The following is a 14,532-nucleotide window of genomic DNA, read 5'->3' as shown; positions in this document are numbered from 1 at the left end:
TTTATATAAACAAAGGTGAAATATTTCTAACCAGTATTACTAAGAGCATAAAAAGAGGCAAAAACGTTTCCCTTTCAGAAACCTGGAAAGAAATGAGGAACTCTGAAACTCCCACTCACCTTCTGCACAAATTGTGGGTTTACTGTGATTTCTTGATCCATAGACTTTAGTTTCTCGTCCAGCTCTATACATTTCAACATCTGCGAAAAGAAAAGACGATAAAATGGATTATAGCATCTTAACGGAGTTTTGTGAACCAGAAGGAAACAACCTGATGTGTTAAACATCACCTCTTGGTCTATTTTGTGGAGCATTGCAGGGTTGTTGTATTTTTCGGGGTTGTCATGGAAACAGACCATACCATCCTTTTGGTTAATGCTAGCGTAGATCTCCCCATCTTCAATCTGAAAGGTGAAAAAGAAAGATTTCAGACCCGTTTCCTAAAATAACCTCCATGTTTGCATCAGAGCTAATTTTTATCCCAAGTTATTGTTGATTTTTAATAGAAATACTAAAATGACGACAAAAGTAGGAGAATCAACATGATCACACTCACCATGTGTAAGACATATTTCTCTGCTTCCTGGGGACCTGATAGCTGCACTCGACTCGCCATGTCTTGCAATGACAACGTCAGGAAAGTCTGGAGGGATCGAATGAAACAGAAAGGCTTTATCCATTCCTATAGCACACTGAAGCTTTACTTTTGTTATGACAATAAAAAAAATAAAAAAATGCACAAGCATAGCAAAATCAAACTCATTTCATAAATCGCCCTGTTTTAACCAGAAATCCATTTGGATTGTAACTGAAGAACAGTAGCACTATATATAATTTTTTTTTTTTATTTGATGACAAAGGATGATCTGAAAAGTGTGTCAGGTATTCACTCCCCTTGACTCTGGTACCCCAAATAAGCTCAAGTTAGTAACTTAATCTCAGTGTGAATCCTGGAATCTCCAGCATAGGAAGTAAGCATGTCCATAAATCAAGTGTAAAATATCTAATATGATATTTAACAGCCTTTAAGCCAGAAAATAACTATCTAGATCAGACTGTGAAGATCTAAACACCAGATTTAGTAAATAAACCATCAATCTGCAGAATATCACTGAGAGTAAATCATGACAATATTTGATAGAATGATCAATTAGTAAACTAATCATTTTTATACAGCCCTGCATGAAAAGAAAACCCAACAAATATGAAACGAGGAGTAATGTGGTGCAGTTGTAGCTTATTGCTCTCAGGTTACTATGAAATTGGAGGAAAAAACAACAAGCTCTGAGAATCACCTTCCAGTCCCTCAGTGACAAACTGTTCCAGAGTTTTTACTGTTCGCTGCCCTTTTCTTCCCTTTAAATAGTTTCTATTATATTACATATTGATTAAAATCCCTTAGTGTCATGAAGTGGGGCATAGCATTTGTAATGTGGTTGACAGCTGGCATTGCTCTCTGACAGTCACTGCAGCTCTGCCTTCTTTACATTTAAGAAAACCCTTTTTTTTCCTTTATTTAATCAGACCATGTCAAACAAGAGACAATCGGTGGGAAATTGAGACAGAATTAAATTTAGACAGAATTAAATTGAGACAGAATTGAAAAATGCCAGTTTCACACAAATCAGGACATCTGATCACAGTGAAAAAAAAGCCCATCAGAGCTTGTAGAGTCAAACAAGCGGCGTGATGCAGCCTAAACAGTAAAATCCTGAACAATGGACTCTGGACGACGACCAAATAGAAACAAGGAAATGAAACATCTACAAGCTTGTGGTTAGCGGCAAGAAAAATTGCCCTAATAAATACCAAAGGAGAAAACAGCATGGCAGGAAATACAGGTGTTTCACTGCAACGTAAAAAAAAAAAAAGGCTAATTAAATTAAACGAAAGCAAGATCGATTCCAGGTGATGCAGGGTGGAATATCCACAGGAAAGAAGCAGCTGAATGAATTCAGAAACTTAACACAGAATGGAGTCAGACTGACAGTGCAGCATTTCAGAAAAAGATGGAAAACAATCCAAAACACACAACTGAAGCAACCCAGGAGTTTATTACAGCAGCGAAGGGAAGGTGGCCGAGTCAGACGACTGCTGTGAGCCAGACTGGGCTCAATAGAGACGTGCAGAAACACAAAGACGCGACATTTAAGACCTGTTGGAGCGTTTATATGAGAAAACTATGACACATCGTCAGCAAACTGTTTTTTTAACATATTAGAAAAAACATTTTGCTTTTAGTTATTTAATTTGTCCAATTTTGACTGAACTCCTGAAAATCAGAGATTGTTAAAAAAAAGTTCTTTAGTTTCCATGATGTATATTGTATGTTTTTATGTTTAACCCACTGAATTAAATCTGAAAATGTTAACCTGATTAACAGTTATTTTTATTAAAAGACCCTCTGAGGTAATGTATAAAAATATAATTGGGACCTGACTGTATCCACTGAATCCATGTTTTAATAATGTAGTTAAAATATTTTATCACTGAGATTTAATTTACTCAAGAAGCTCATTAATTATGAAAGGAAGGAAAACCTTAATGGGGCGACTAAAAAAAAAAAAAAAACACACTCACTAATATTGTTAATTATTTAGAACAGGAAGCTCTGTGCGATAAGAATAAAATCTAAATGAATCAGTTTTATTTTGCCATAATAAAACTGATCTTTCCACTGTTTTGTGTTCCAGCTTCAGCTGAATAAAGAACTTTCTCTTTGTTCAGCTTTAATAACAGCTAGGCGTTTACCTCCATCAGGTCCCATCCTGTGAGGACGTGAGGTTAAACACCCGGAGCCATGAACCCACCTTTGTTAGCCTCTGGATGTTCTTCTTGTAGAGCGAGGACAGGCACTGCTTGACCAGGCCGGTGTTGTTGTCTCGTGTGAACGTCTCGCTGTGTTTGTTGACCAGGTTGCGCAGCTCGGCGGGGTTGTTGGTGGAGTAGACCTGAGCCAGCTCGTGATATGCGTTGCTCAGGGGCTGTGGGTGGAGACAGGAAGCAGACAAAGAGCAAAATAGGTAAAAGTATGAAACAAGGATGTAAGAAAACACTGAAGGTATTTCTACCCTTTTCCCATAATCTTACATTACAAAGAGACTTTTATTTATCTTCTGTGACTTCATGCAATAGATAAAATTTTATGCTTCTTAAACCTCTTCCCAGTATAAATCTGATTATTGTTCAGCTGTATTCAGTCCCTCTGCGCTAATTTTATTCCAATGTTTGCTTAAGGTTTTTCTGCCTTCTAATAACAGAAGTTATTAGAAGTACAAGTAACGTCTTCCTATGGGCAAAGACTTGAAGGCACACACTAAACTGTTCATAATTTATCATTTATGGTACGCTAGCATTCATAACATGCAGGCGAATTTATATCTTTTAAAAACAAATCGGTGCGTGTATTACGTCGGGCTAGAGTTGTGACAGGCAGCTTGGGCCACAGGCGGCTACGCTCTCCCCCTTCTATTCATTCGGCTAGCTAATCTGAATCGTTCAATTCTATTTCAAGAGCGAGTTCATCTGTGGTAGTAGCACTAGACATCTTCCAGGCATGTGAGTAAAATTAGCAGCAGTTCAGCGGACAGGATGAATGAATGGTAGCCGGCGCGCCAATGACATCATACACACACCGCCTTTTTTTTAAAAGATATAAATATAAAAAATATAACCGCTGATGTCTGGGGGACAGTGATTGGCCTACATGTTATGAATGCTGGCGTACCATAAAGAATAAATTATGAACAGTTTAGTTTGTGCCTTCAAGTCGTTGCCCATAGGAAGACGTTACTTGGATATAACCTAACAGAATATCTTCAGAACGGCTCCAAATGACACAAAACTCATATGGATTTTAGCTGTTTGGCTTATTGCCAAAATGATCTACATCCAATAATAATAATAACAATAATAATAATTCCGTAAAAGTTAAAAAAAACAATCCACTGGACTTGGTTTCCAAGATTTGAAGACGTTCCGCTTCCCCTCCAGGAAGCTTTATCAATTCAAATCTCAAGTAATTTGAATTGATAAAGCTTCCTGGAGGGGAAGCGAAACGTCTTCAAACCTTGGAAACCAAGTCCAGTGGATTGTTTTTAAACTTTTACAGAATGACTATGACCTGGATGACCGAGAATGGAAAAAATGTTTTAGAATGGAAAAAATCTTTAGAACATTTTTACCGATTTGAGATTTCAGAGGAAGGCAACAAAAATGGCTCCCGTTTTGTTTTCGTTTTATTTTCTTTGGAAATCAAGAATTTCTCATTATAAAGCCATTACCCAATGTCCAGAAAGTACACATACCATATTAGATCTCCTTCTTTCACATGCTGGCTATTTTTCAAACTTTTCCTCTTTCGTGCTTTAAGATCATAGACACCATCTTAGCTGTGATTCTAGGCATCTCCTCCAGACTCATAATGGGCCTCTGATAATTATCTTATCAGGAGGACTTTAGATGTTAGCTAAGGTCCCTGTGAGATGGTTCTCATCAGAATTACACCGAGACCAACTGGCACAGAAATTAACTTTGTTCAGTAACTATTTAACTTCTACCAGAAACGAATGCTTTGGGTTTTATGTTGGTATTTCAAATCTAAACCTTAAATGTTCATTTGTAGAATGAACTCAGTAGTTGGTCCCTGTCTTTCTTTGTGTTGGTTTATCACTAAATATTAAAAAAAATAAATAAACAATTTTTGAACAGAAATTGAGCACCGTGCATTTTTCACCAATAACTGGTTTAAATGGTTTCAGGAAGAACATTAGCATTAGTTGAAATACAAGAAAGCCTGCGTACCTTGATGAACCTCCCTACTATCTGTGACGTGTATTTGGGCAGCTGCTGCACTTTGCCGTGGAGAATGAGCGACACCACAATGTATTTCTTATAGGCTTCCAACATGATGTGACTCACTGCCATGGCTGGAGTGGTTATTGCCTGCCGAGGAACAGAAACAGGTTAATATCTTCTCAGAACGCAAAGGAACGAGCAGAAAACTAAAGGCTTTACCTGTTCATAAAAATACAGTGCTCTTTCAAAGTTTTTGAGGCCCGTATAGATCATCCCACCATAGTAGTAGTAACATAAAAAGTGCTTTGCATCGTAGGCTCCATTTTCCTTGCAGATGTCCATCATGTCCACCTCCAAGAAGGGCAGAGCAGGCTTGAAGCACTTTGCTAACAAGCACAGCTGCAGAGGACAGAGAAAGAGGTGAGCTGATCGGGAGCGGAGCGTTCAGCAGCAAGGAGAACAGAACAGAGACTCACCTGACACAAGTCTGCATGAACTGAGGTAAGTTGGTTTGTGTTCATCTGCATTTTGTCTATCGCCTGTTTTAGGATGACGACGCCCCTCAAAGGCTGCAGGAGGACAACAAGGGGAGAGATTCAATGGCAGCTTTTTCTAGAGAAATTCAAACTGAAGCTGTTTTTCCTGCTTTAAGATACAATAAAATATTTATTCTAAGTCAGAAGGGAACCAGCGTGTTGCTTTCAGGACTAATGTGGGATTAATGCAAAAACACTAAACAATGATATAGGAAGTTTTAGCCAACTTTGAAAAACACGACCACGTCTTTAAAATGCCACAAAGGCACACAGAGATAAATGACCGCTACGCATCACAGAAACAAACAACCCACCACAGCTACTGAACTGGGAGGAAGTGGTGGCTTCATGCAGCAGCAGGCTGGCTGCAGCAGCAGGCATGATTTACTGGTTCTATTTACCCTGACTGTTGAGGAGCCTTTTCGTTGGATATGAGAGAATCTATCAATCAGAAAGCTGGAGGTATGCTGCAGCAGATTTTTAAAAACTGAGACCATGCAGCAGTAAATACAGACATCCTCTAGTCTCCAGCACTCTGTCTTCATGAAGCATCAGAGAGCAGACGGTTGCTTCCTGGTTCCTTTGGGTTCCACTAAGATCCATTTAGGACCAAGTTAAGACCAACAGATGTAATATAAATGTGTCATCTTATATGTATTTGACCTTCAAGCCTTTTCCAGGAAAAGATTATGTCACAGATTCATTATAAAGAGCTTTCTCTTTTGAAGAAAGATAAGATCATGTTAGTTGGAGAATGAGAACAATAAATGGTTTCTATGGGAATGGGATGCTGGTCTGTGTCCTATCTTCCAGATGAACACCGTTAAGAGATTCTCTTTGGGGTTTCAGTTGACGAATACAGCAGAACTGAGCCCGGAGATCCCTGTACTTTTAATGATGTTACTATAAAGGTTATTCACTAAAGGAAGGATGGAAAATGTTTCATCCTCCAGTTAGATGGTGGGTGAGTTGGACTAGATCAAATATGGTGGATTACATGAGTCCCTACATCGTCTGTAACCATGGAAACCTCACACTGAGCCATTAATGATGTCTTCCCTCACCTCCTCCAGTCATTCATTTCTAAAGAACTTCTAAACTTTACCTGCATTTGAAAAAAGGAATTAGGACACTTTGAACAACAGTCAGTTCCTTCATCTCTATAAGTTGTTTCTATTCTAGGAGTGGCTTAATGAATCTAACACAAAAACTGACAAAAATAAAAGCAATACATCATTAAGGATATAGCTAAACCAATTTTAAAGACCTACTTTTAAAATCTAGGTCGCCCTGACATGATGATTGAACTACTGATATATGCAGCTGAAGAGCATGAGAAAATCTATGACGTTTGAAGGAAAAACAGGTAATGAAAGGATGGAGTCTAAAGCAGATTGGATCTCCTAGAAGCTGTACCTGTTTCCGCTCTACAAGGGCGTTTGTCAATTGGTGGCAAAGGCCAGCAACTGGAAAAAAAGAAAGAAAACAAATGATCAGCATCAAAGAAAATCATTTACTTCTTGATAAATCAACAGTTCAGTATGTTACACCCCACTTAAAATGAACCTGACTGTTTTCTTCTAACTTCTCTTGTCTCCTCGCCCCCCTTCAGACCTGTTAACTGATCCGATTACAGCGAGAAGGAGGTTTAATACCAACATAAAACCCCTTTCGTTATGTTCTGTATAGTTTAACCTGATACTGGCAGACAGCCTGACCAACTTTAATCTGCTGTCATCAGCTTGTGTTGCTCCATAAAGGGCTACAAATTAAAAAAGCTTTGAAGCGTGAACCATATAGAAATAAAATCTCTTAGTAATTTTGTTAAATATGTGATGTGAAGTTTGTAAGCGTTTTCCAAAATATGCATCTCAGGAGAATCTGGACAGAATATCAGATCATCTAGAACAGGCCTCCTGATGGTGGGGGAGTCGTCTCCTCCTGGGACGTTTTCTCTGTCATTGTTTGAATCCAATTTAAGATGGCGTTTAATGCCAGGTGTGAACAACTGTCTTCAGAACTTCGTGAAGCCTCTTTCCCCAGTGAAATTGGGCTACGTTCACACTGCAGCCTGAAGTGACCCAAACCCGATTTTTTTTGCCCATATGCGACCTGGATCTGATTTTTTCATGGCTGTCTCAACAAAATGGATCCATTTTTTTTCCAGTGCGACCCAGGCCACTTGGCTATGTGGTCCTGAATCCGATACGAATCTGATCTTTTGCGACCTGTGTCTGAACGGCCAGGTCGCATTTATCCGACCTGAATGCCATTAATACCCGACAAGTTCACTAGAAAAACAGCAACAATGGTGGACGATGATGCGGAGAGCAGTATTTATGAAAAGGTAATTTTTCTATGTTTGGGAAAGATTACTAGATGCGCTCCAGCACTACCATCCATGTTTACTTCTGTAAACACAGAGGCCTGTGACATCATTGCGCCCTCTACTGCGCATGCGGGACACTTGCATTGTATGACTGCAGTTCACACAGGACATCACATACAAGTCGCAGATATTTGGAAATGGAATTCAGCATCAAGGCCTGCAGTGTGAGCGTAGCCTTAGTTGGTTAATGCAGGTTTTTCAAACGTGGGTTGACCCGTTGAATATCGTGATTTGGTTCCCTTCCCATTGGCAAAAAAGCTGGGTCTGCCCTCCCCACGCTGCTATGTGTTTGGTGTTTCTTGAGCTGTCAGAGCCGAGCTGTTTCAGGGTGATTTTAACCCGGTCAGTGAGAGATTCATACTGCCACTAAAAACTGATTGATCGCGGGTTTAAACTGTTTTTTTTTTTGTTTTTTTTGCCAGTGGGAGAGGGGTACATTTTTTTTATCAGAGTCAGGCAGGCAGATGAAAACACAGAATTCAAGATCACCATGATCTGGACCGTGACCACAAACGGGTTAATTTGTTCACTCCTTAGAGTTAAGCAGCTGCTCAGTGAGGACTTACAAGTGTCTGTTGCATATCTAATGTGTTCCCCATTACAGGTGCTGATGAAGAGCTGAACTTGAGAGAAGAGTGTCTCAAAGTCTGGGATGTTTGGCATGGAGAACTTCACAAATCTACAAAACAAAGGAGGAGATCACAAACAGTCTTTCAGGACATCAATGACACTAGAACAACACACACGTCTACAGGAGATGAGCTATTAACTAAACCAAAGGTTAACCAAAATTCTTACAAGTAACAATATTCAGCACGACTTCCAGGGTCTCACACCCAACAGATAACAGAACTTGCACAGAAGCAGTCAGATGTGTCATGGCCCAGGTGGATAAAACGATCAAACAGGAAACTTACAGCACAGCAAGCACGCCAAGGGAGTGCTCCTGGATGTCCAAGGCTCCTAGCACTGTGTCCAGGTGGGACAGATTTTTGGCTAGCAGCTCCCCGCTCTTGTTGATCAACTCACACAGCTGAGTCATCTGGCCTGGAGGGGGGGTTAAGGATGGAAGAGGACAGAGAAATTAACCTTTGAAAGCTCCAACTGGATACCTTTAACAGTGGCTAGAAAAGTCTTCAGTCAAATGAAACTTTACCAAATGTTGACACTTTACAACCAGAACCTTAAGTATGTTAGTGGGATTTTATGCGACAGGCCAATATAAATATGTATCTAACTTTAAAGTGTAAGAAAAGCAGTATAGGGTTTGCAAAGCTTTTGTTGCAAAAACTGCTGGTATTTTTGCATCTACAATACTATATGCAAAAAAAACCTACAGGTTGCAAGGTAATGTTACTTCAAAGTTAAATTTATACATTTTAACTAGAGTAATCAAGAACACACTGAGCTTGAGCTATTCTGCAAAGGAGAAGAAGTGAAATTAATTTAGGTAGATGTGCCAAGCTGGTAGAAATGGCAAAAATACTCGGTTCTAGCAGTGGTTCTACAAAGGATTGACTCTGATGGGCTAAATATGGTACGCTTTTTACATCTGCTATAAATACTTCATTATATGTGTTGCTAAAACTCCCAAAACACCACAAACTTTCTGTGTTCAGGATAAAAAGGGTTAAGGTTACAAGAGATATTAATATTTAATTTAATCAGACGCTATGCAGTCTTTAACCAAAACAAACATTAAAAAATAATCGCAGCTAGCAACCAAAGGACAGTAATTATCTGTAATAAAGTTAACTGAATACCTTCAGAAGCTATTATAGGATAAATAGTTTCCCCCAGTAGAATTAGACAATTCATTCCCTGGACAGATATTAAACTGGATTTTCTATATTTTACCTCCCAAGAAGCTTTTCCTTAGAAAGTTGAAAAACAGCATGAATCACGTGTTGTTGTTGTTTTATAAACCCCCTGAGAGTTATTTGAACACCAATCGGCCGGTCAAATGCCCTGTCAAGGCCTTACACGAGTGAGGTAAGACAAAATGATTGACAGATGACTTTCATCCAATAGCATTCCAGATTTCGCGTCGGCAACCAATCAGGGGAAGGCTAGGCGGGACTACCGGTAGGCTAAACCCCAAAATCATTAGCTTGATCTGAAACAAAAAGTATAATTTTGACATTTAATTTCATGGGTTGCGGAGTTTGAGTGTGTCCCCCGAGACACTGTATACAGACGAATCTCCTCCTGTGAGTTTACAGAACTCTCGTGCTGTAATAAACTCATTTTGGTGGTGTGTTTACATGATAAAGCAAAATGATAGCTCTTAGCAGTTATGCTGCCTGGCTATCGCCAAAGCATTGGGTAGCATATGCTAGCTAACTAGCTAATACTTCTCCTGCGGTAAGTTTAGCGGGCCTACCTTGAGCGGACAGCTGCCGCACATTGTTAACGAACTGCTCCAATGCTGAAGCCATTATTTCCCGGGTCCAAAGTGGAGGTAATTCGTCGTGTTTTTCATTCAAACGTCAGAAACAAGTCGGTCCGGGCTGAGACAGGGGGCAACACAGCCGCCACTGATGGGGAAGCTATCGCGAGATCACAGCGACAGAGCGGACTGATACGGGACTGACGAAACGTCTTTTTTTAACTCTTAAACCGCCGGACGCACGGTTTGCTTTTCGTGTTTAAAAAAGACCAAAAAGATAAAATAAATAAATAAATAAAAAAGTTGTAGTTTTTTACTTAAAACATAGTTGGAGGCCAATCTGCCATTTAAAAATAGTCACAAACCAAAACGAACAACTTGAAACCGATTTCATGGAATTTTGACAAATATTTTCTCTGAGCAAGAGCTTCTGACTTAAAAAAAATTTTTTTATCTGCCTTTGAACTCAAACCAATATTAGAAACGACTTCGGTCCGTGTACTTTCAGGCAATTCGTTTTTTTTTTTTTTTGAGAACCAAAAACGGATACTACTTATGTTTTTCCGTTTTTACTTTTAAGAATCAAAAACGGGAGAAAAAAAAAGCCTTTTCTTCCTTTCCTGTCACCAGAATTAAGAGACGAAAAACTTATTTAAAAAACGGCCACTTTTTGTATTTCACCAATTTCATTTGGCATTTTCTTCTTCAGAGTTGAAAGATGAAGAAGGTTTCACGGCTGGCCCGGAAGTGCAGAACAATATTTCAAAATAAAAGCCTATATACACGCCTAACATAATGCCTCCTTGTCTTTTTATTTTGTTAGATTTTTTTTTTGTTTTGTTTGTGTCGTTCTGTTTTATTGTTGCCTTATAACTATATTTGTGCCTTAAGCCTGTAAGACTTGACTTCATGTATTTACAGACCACGCGATTTTGTTCAAAATGGTTAATAATAATAATAATAAAAAAAAGATATACCCGTAACATAATGCAAACCTGAAGAAAAATTAATGAAGTGTAGAGATGTCTTTGGAATAAAAAAGAGGATCTTTTTACTTTACGACATGATATTTTATTGTACAGACGTGAGCTTTATTACTTTATTGTGTGTTTTATTGTTGGAACATGTAAGACATAGGCTAATCAAATGCTGTAAACCAAAAATATAGAAAGTTTACTTGATGGTGATTTTTTTTTTCATCAGGCAAAATCCACCTTTGCATCTTCCCTCCCAACCTGACCATGCTTCAGTTCTAAAATAAAAAATATGTTGCTAATTAAATAACCAGGTTTACTAACGTGCTCTTATGAAACATATGTGTATTGAATATAACAGCATATGTCACCGATTTAATAAGAGTCCAATCTTTTTTTCCACCACAATGTTTTTATAAAAAACACTTTAAAAAAAAAAAAGAAAAAGTCTAGAAAGCTGTACTTAAAGACATTTACAAAATGACAAAATAAAATCTGTCTAACTCTAAATCAGTTGTGCAGACAAATTCTAGGTTTCTCCTTGCAGGTGGACTGCAACAGTGATGGTTTACCCTTAGCAGGCGCCGAGGGGTGAGCTATCTTTTCCGTATAAACTATCTTTGATGAAGCTTTCGCGTTTCTTCTCCACCTTCATCCTGATGCGCTGCTAAACAATACTTTATGGCCACTCCTTGGTGCGTTCAAATACCCAACCAAGATAGCTAAAAAGGAATGACTTGAAAATGATTTCACTTCAGGTTCAACCTGTTTACTGCTGAACATTGATTTCATCCAATAATATCTGACAGAAACTAAAGTTTACTCATGAGGATATATAAAAGTAACACGAGCAAGCACATAAACGGCAGGCAGAAAACCTCTAATGTGTACAATTTTCCCCCCCACTTCTTTCACTAGTTACTTATTTTATTTGACTTTTCTATCTAGGTGTTTGTTTTTTTCAAAATAGAACTGTAAATATACAGTCATATGTTTATATTACTGTTTTTATATATTTTTTTTTTTACTGTTTTTGAAGGCTTCACAATTGTCTAGAGAGCTGTTAATGAAATGTATTTTTCTTTTACACTTGTGTATACAAAATGACAAACAAATCTGTCTAAGTCTAAGGTTTGAATTTCTAAAAAGAAATATTTTGTATTGACAAATGTTTGGTAAATTTGTGAGTTATTTGGGTACATTTTGGATATCATTATCTATATTTCTGGTCTTTAATTGGGCCAGGTAGAATTATATCACAGCAAAAATTAATAGATAAAAAAATAACAATAAAATCACCTGGAAGTGGCCAAGAATTTAATTTACAAAGTGCTTAAAAGGCATTGGTTTTTTTCACTGTTGTTCCAATAAGTTTAATAGTAAGAACAAAAACATAGACTCCAAAGTTGTAGTTCTTCAAAAAGTCAGAGAAAGAATATCAAGATTTGATGCATTAAAATATCTAATCTTGAAAAGTTTTTTTTCTCTTTTTGGAAATATGAATTAACGCTATAACATTGTTTAAAATTCTAAAAACATGACTTATATTTTGAGATAGTCTTCAACATAAATGGCATATTAACCAGAGAAAAGAGGTTAAACAGGTATAGTATAGCTGTAACCTAAACATTTTTTTATATTCCCCCATGCATTTTTTTCCACTAATTGAAATGCATTTAAATCCAGATTAACATGAATTCAACAAACTGTAGTAAACAGATAAATGGAGGCAGAAGATGTATTTCAGTCATCAATGCACACATTCAGCTACACACAGGAGCTCTTTTAAGCTGGGCACCGTTTCATTCACAACACCTGTCCCATCAACCAGGAATCAGAATCAGAAATACTTTAATAATCCCAGAGAGAAATTACTTTCTTTACATGACTCCATCCATAATTGAGTGACTAAAGGACCAGACTGATATACCATTTTATACAATATATACACTACCGTTCAAAAGTTTGGGGTCATCCAAACAATTTTGTGTTTTCCTGAAAAGTCACACTTATTCACCACCATACGTTGTGAATAGAATGTGAATAGAAAATGGAGTCCAGACATTGACAAGGTTAGAAATAATGATTTGTATTTGAAATAAGATTTTTTTTTTTTTACATCAAACTTTGCTTTCATCAAAGAATCCTCCATTTGCAGCAATTACAGCATTGCAGACCTTTGGCATTCTAGCTGTTAATTTATTGAGGTAATCTGGAGAAATTGCACCCCACACTTCCAGAAGCAGCTTCCACAAGTTGGATTGGTTGGATGGGCACTTCTTGCGTACCATACGGTCAAGCTGCTCCCACAACAGCTCAATGGGGTTCAGATCTGGTGACTGCGCTGGCCACTCCATCACCGATAGAATACCAGCTGCCTGCTTCTGCTCTAATTTGGTGGTGTGTTTAGGGTCATTGTCCTGTTGTAGGATGAAATTGGCTCCAATCAAGCGCTGTCCACTGGGTATGGCATGGGGTTGCAAAATGTATTTATTGCCTTCCTTATTCAGAATCTCTTTTACCCTGTGCAAATCTCCCACCTTACCAGCACCAAAGCAACCCCAGAGCATCACATTACCTCCACCATGCTTAACAGATGGCGTCAGACATTCTTCCAACATCTTTTCATTTGTTCTGCGTCTCACAAACGTTTTTCCTTTTGCCCATCTTAATCGTTTTCTTTTATTGGCCAGCCTCAGATATGGCTTTTTGTTTGCCACTCTTGCCCTGAAGCCCAGAATCCCGCAGCCACCTCTTCACTGTAGATGTTGACACTGGTGTTTTGCGGCTACTATTTAATGAAGATGCCAATTGGGGACCTGTGAGGCGTCCGTTTCTCAAACTAGAGACTCTAATGTACTTATCTTCTTGCTCAGTTGTGCAACGCGGCCTCCCACTTCATTTTCTACTCTGGTTAGAGCCTGTTTGTGCTGTCCTATGAAGGGAGTAGAACAAATCATCAATTTCTTAGCAATTTCTCGCATGGTATAGCCTTACTTTCTAAGAACAAGAATAGACTGTCGAGTTTCAGATGAAAGTTCTCTTTTTCTGGCCATTTTGAGCGTTTAATTGACCCCACAAATGTGATGTTCCAGAAACTCAATCTGCTCAAAGGAAGGTTAATTTTGTTAGCCTCGTGAGACCATCCTGATCTCGCGAGCTTTCAAGATTTCACTCGCTAATCAGTCTGGAGACTCTCCGTTGAAGAAAATTTGGAATTGTTCACCAAACGAACGTCCAATCAGCATTGGCATTGAGGCGGGTTGAGGTGTGACGCAACGAGAAGTGTGACAGTTCAGTCTAAAGAACATGGCGGCTTCAGCCGATGAAACTAGCGTTAGCGTGGCTATCGAGCAAGTTTTATCGAAATTACAGAGTATTTCTTCACTGAAAGAAGAGCAAAACACTGCTCTGGAGGCTTTTCTCAGAGAAAAAAGATGTTTTTGC

At 38.4% G+C, this 14,532-nt stretch overlaps 1 protein-coding gene across 1 annotated transcript in view; it reads right to left on the bottom strand.

The window, feature by feature from the left end:
• cops3 (COP9 signalosome subunit 3) overlaps window positions 1-10,287 on the bottom strand; it is a 14,510-nt gene extending 4,223 nt beyond the window's left edge. Inside the window, exons 1-11 of the mRNA XM_015383621.1 lie at window positions 10,106-10,287; window positions 8,640-8,769; window positions 8,289-8,401; window positions 6,750-6,799; window positions 5,274-5,366; window positions 5,017-5,196; window positions 4,804-4,944; window positions 2,811-2,984; window positions 557-643; window positions 291-404; window positions 120-200 (exon numbers count right to left, since the gene is read on the bottom strand). Of these exons, the coding sequence (XP_015239107.1) occupies window positions 120-200; window positions 291-404; window positions 557-643; window positions 2,811-2,984; window positions 4,804-4,944; window positions 5,017-5,196; window positions 5,274-5,366; window positions 6,750-6,799; window positions 8,289-8,401; window positions 8,640-8,769; window positions 10,106-10,160 (1,218 nt within the window). The 5' untranslated portion in view covers window positions 10,161-10,287. The remainder of the gene's footprint in view (window positions 1-119; window positions 201-290; window positions 405-556; window positions 644-2,810; window positions 2,985-4,803; window positions 4,945-5,016; window positions 5,197-5,273; window positions 5,367-6,749; window positions 6,800-8,288; window positions 8,402-8,639; window positions 8,770-10,105) is intronic.
• Between the last annotated feature and the right edge of the window lie 4,245 nt (window positions 10,288-14,532).

Source organism: Cyprinodon variegatus, unplaced genomic scaffold (genome assembly GCF_000732505.1).
Source record: "Cyprinodon variegatus isolate N-32 unplaced genomic scaffold, C_variegatus-1.0 Scaffold290, whole genome shotgun sequence".
Classification (NCBI taxonomy): Eukaryota; Metazoa; Chordata; class Actinopteri; order Cyprinodontiformes; family Cyprinodontidae; genus Cyprinodon; species Cyprinodon variegatus.
This window is presented reverse-complemented; position numbering and strand designations above follow the sequence as displayed.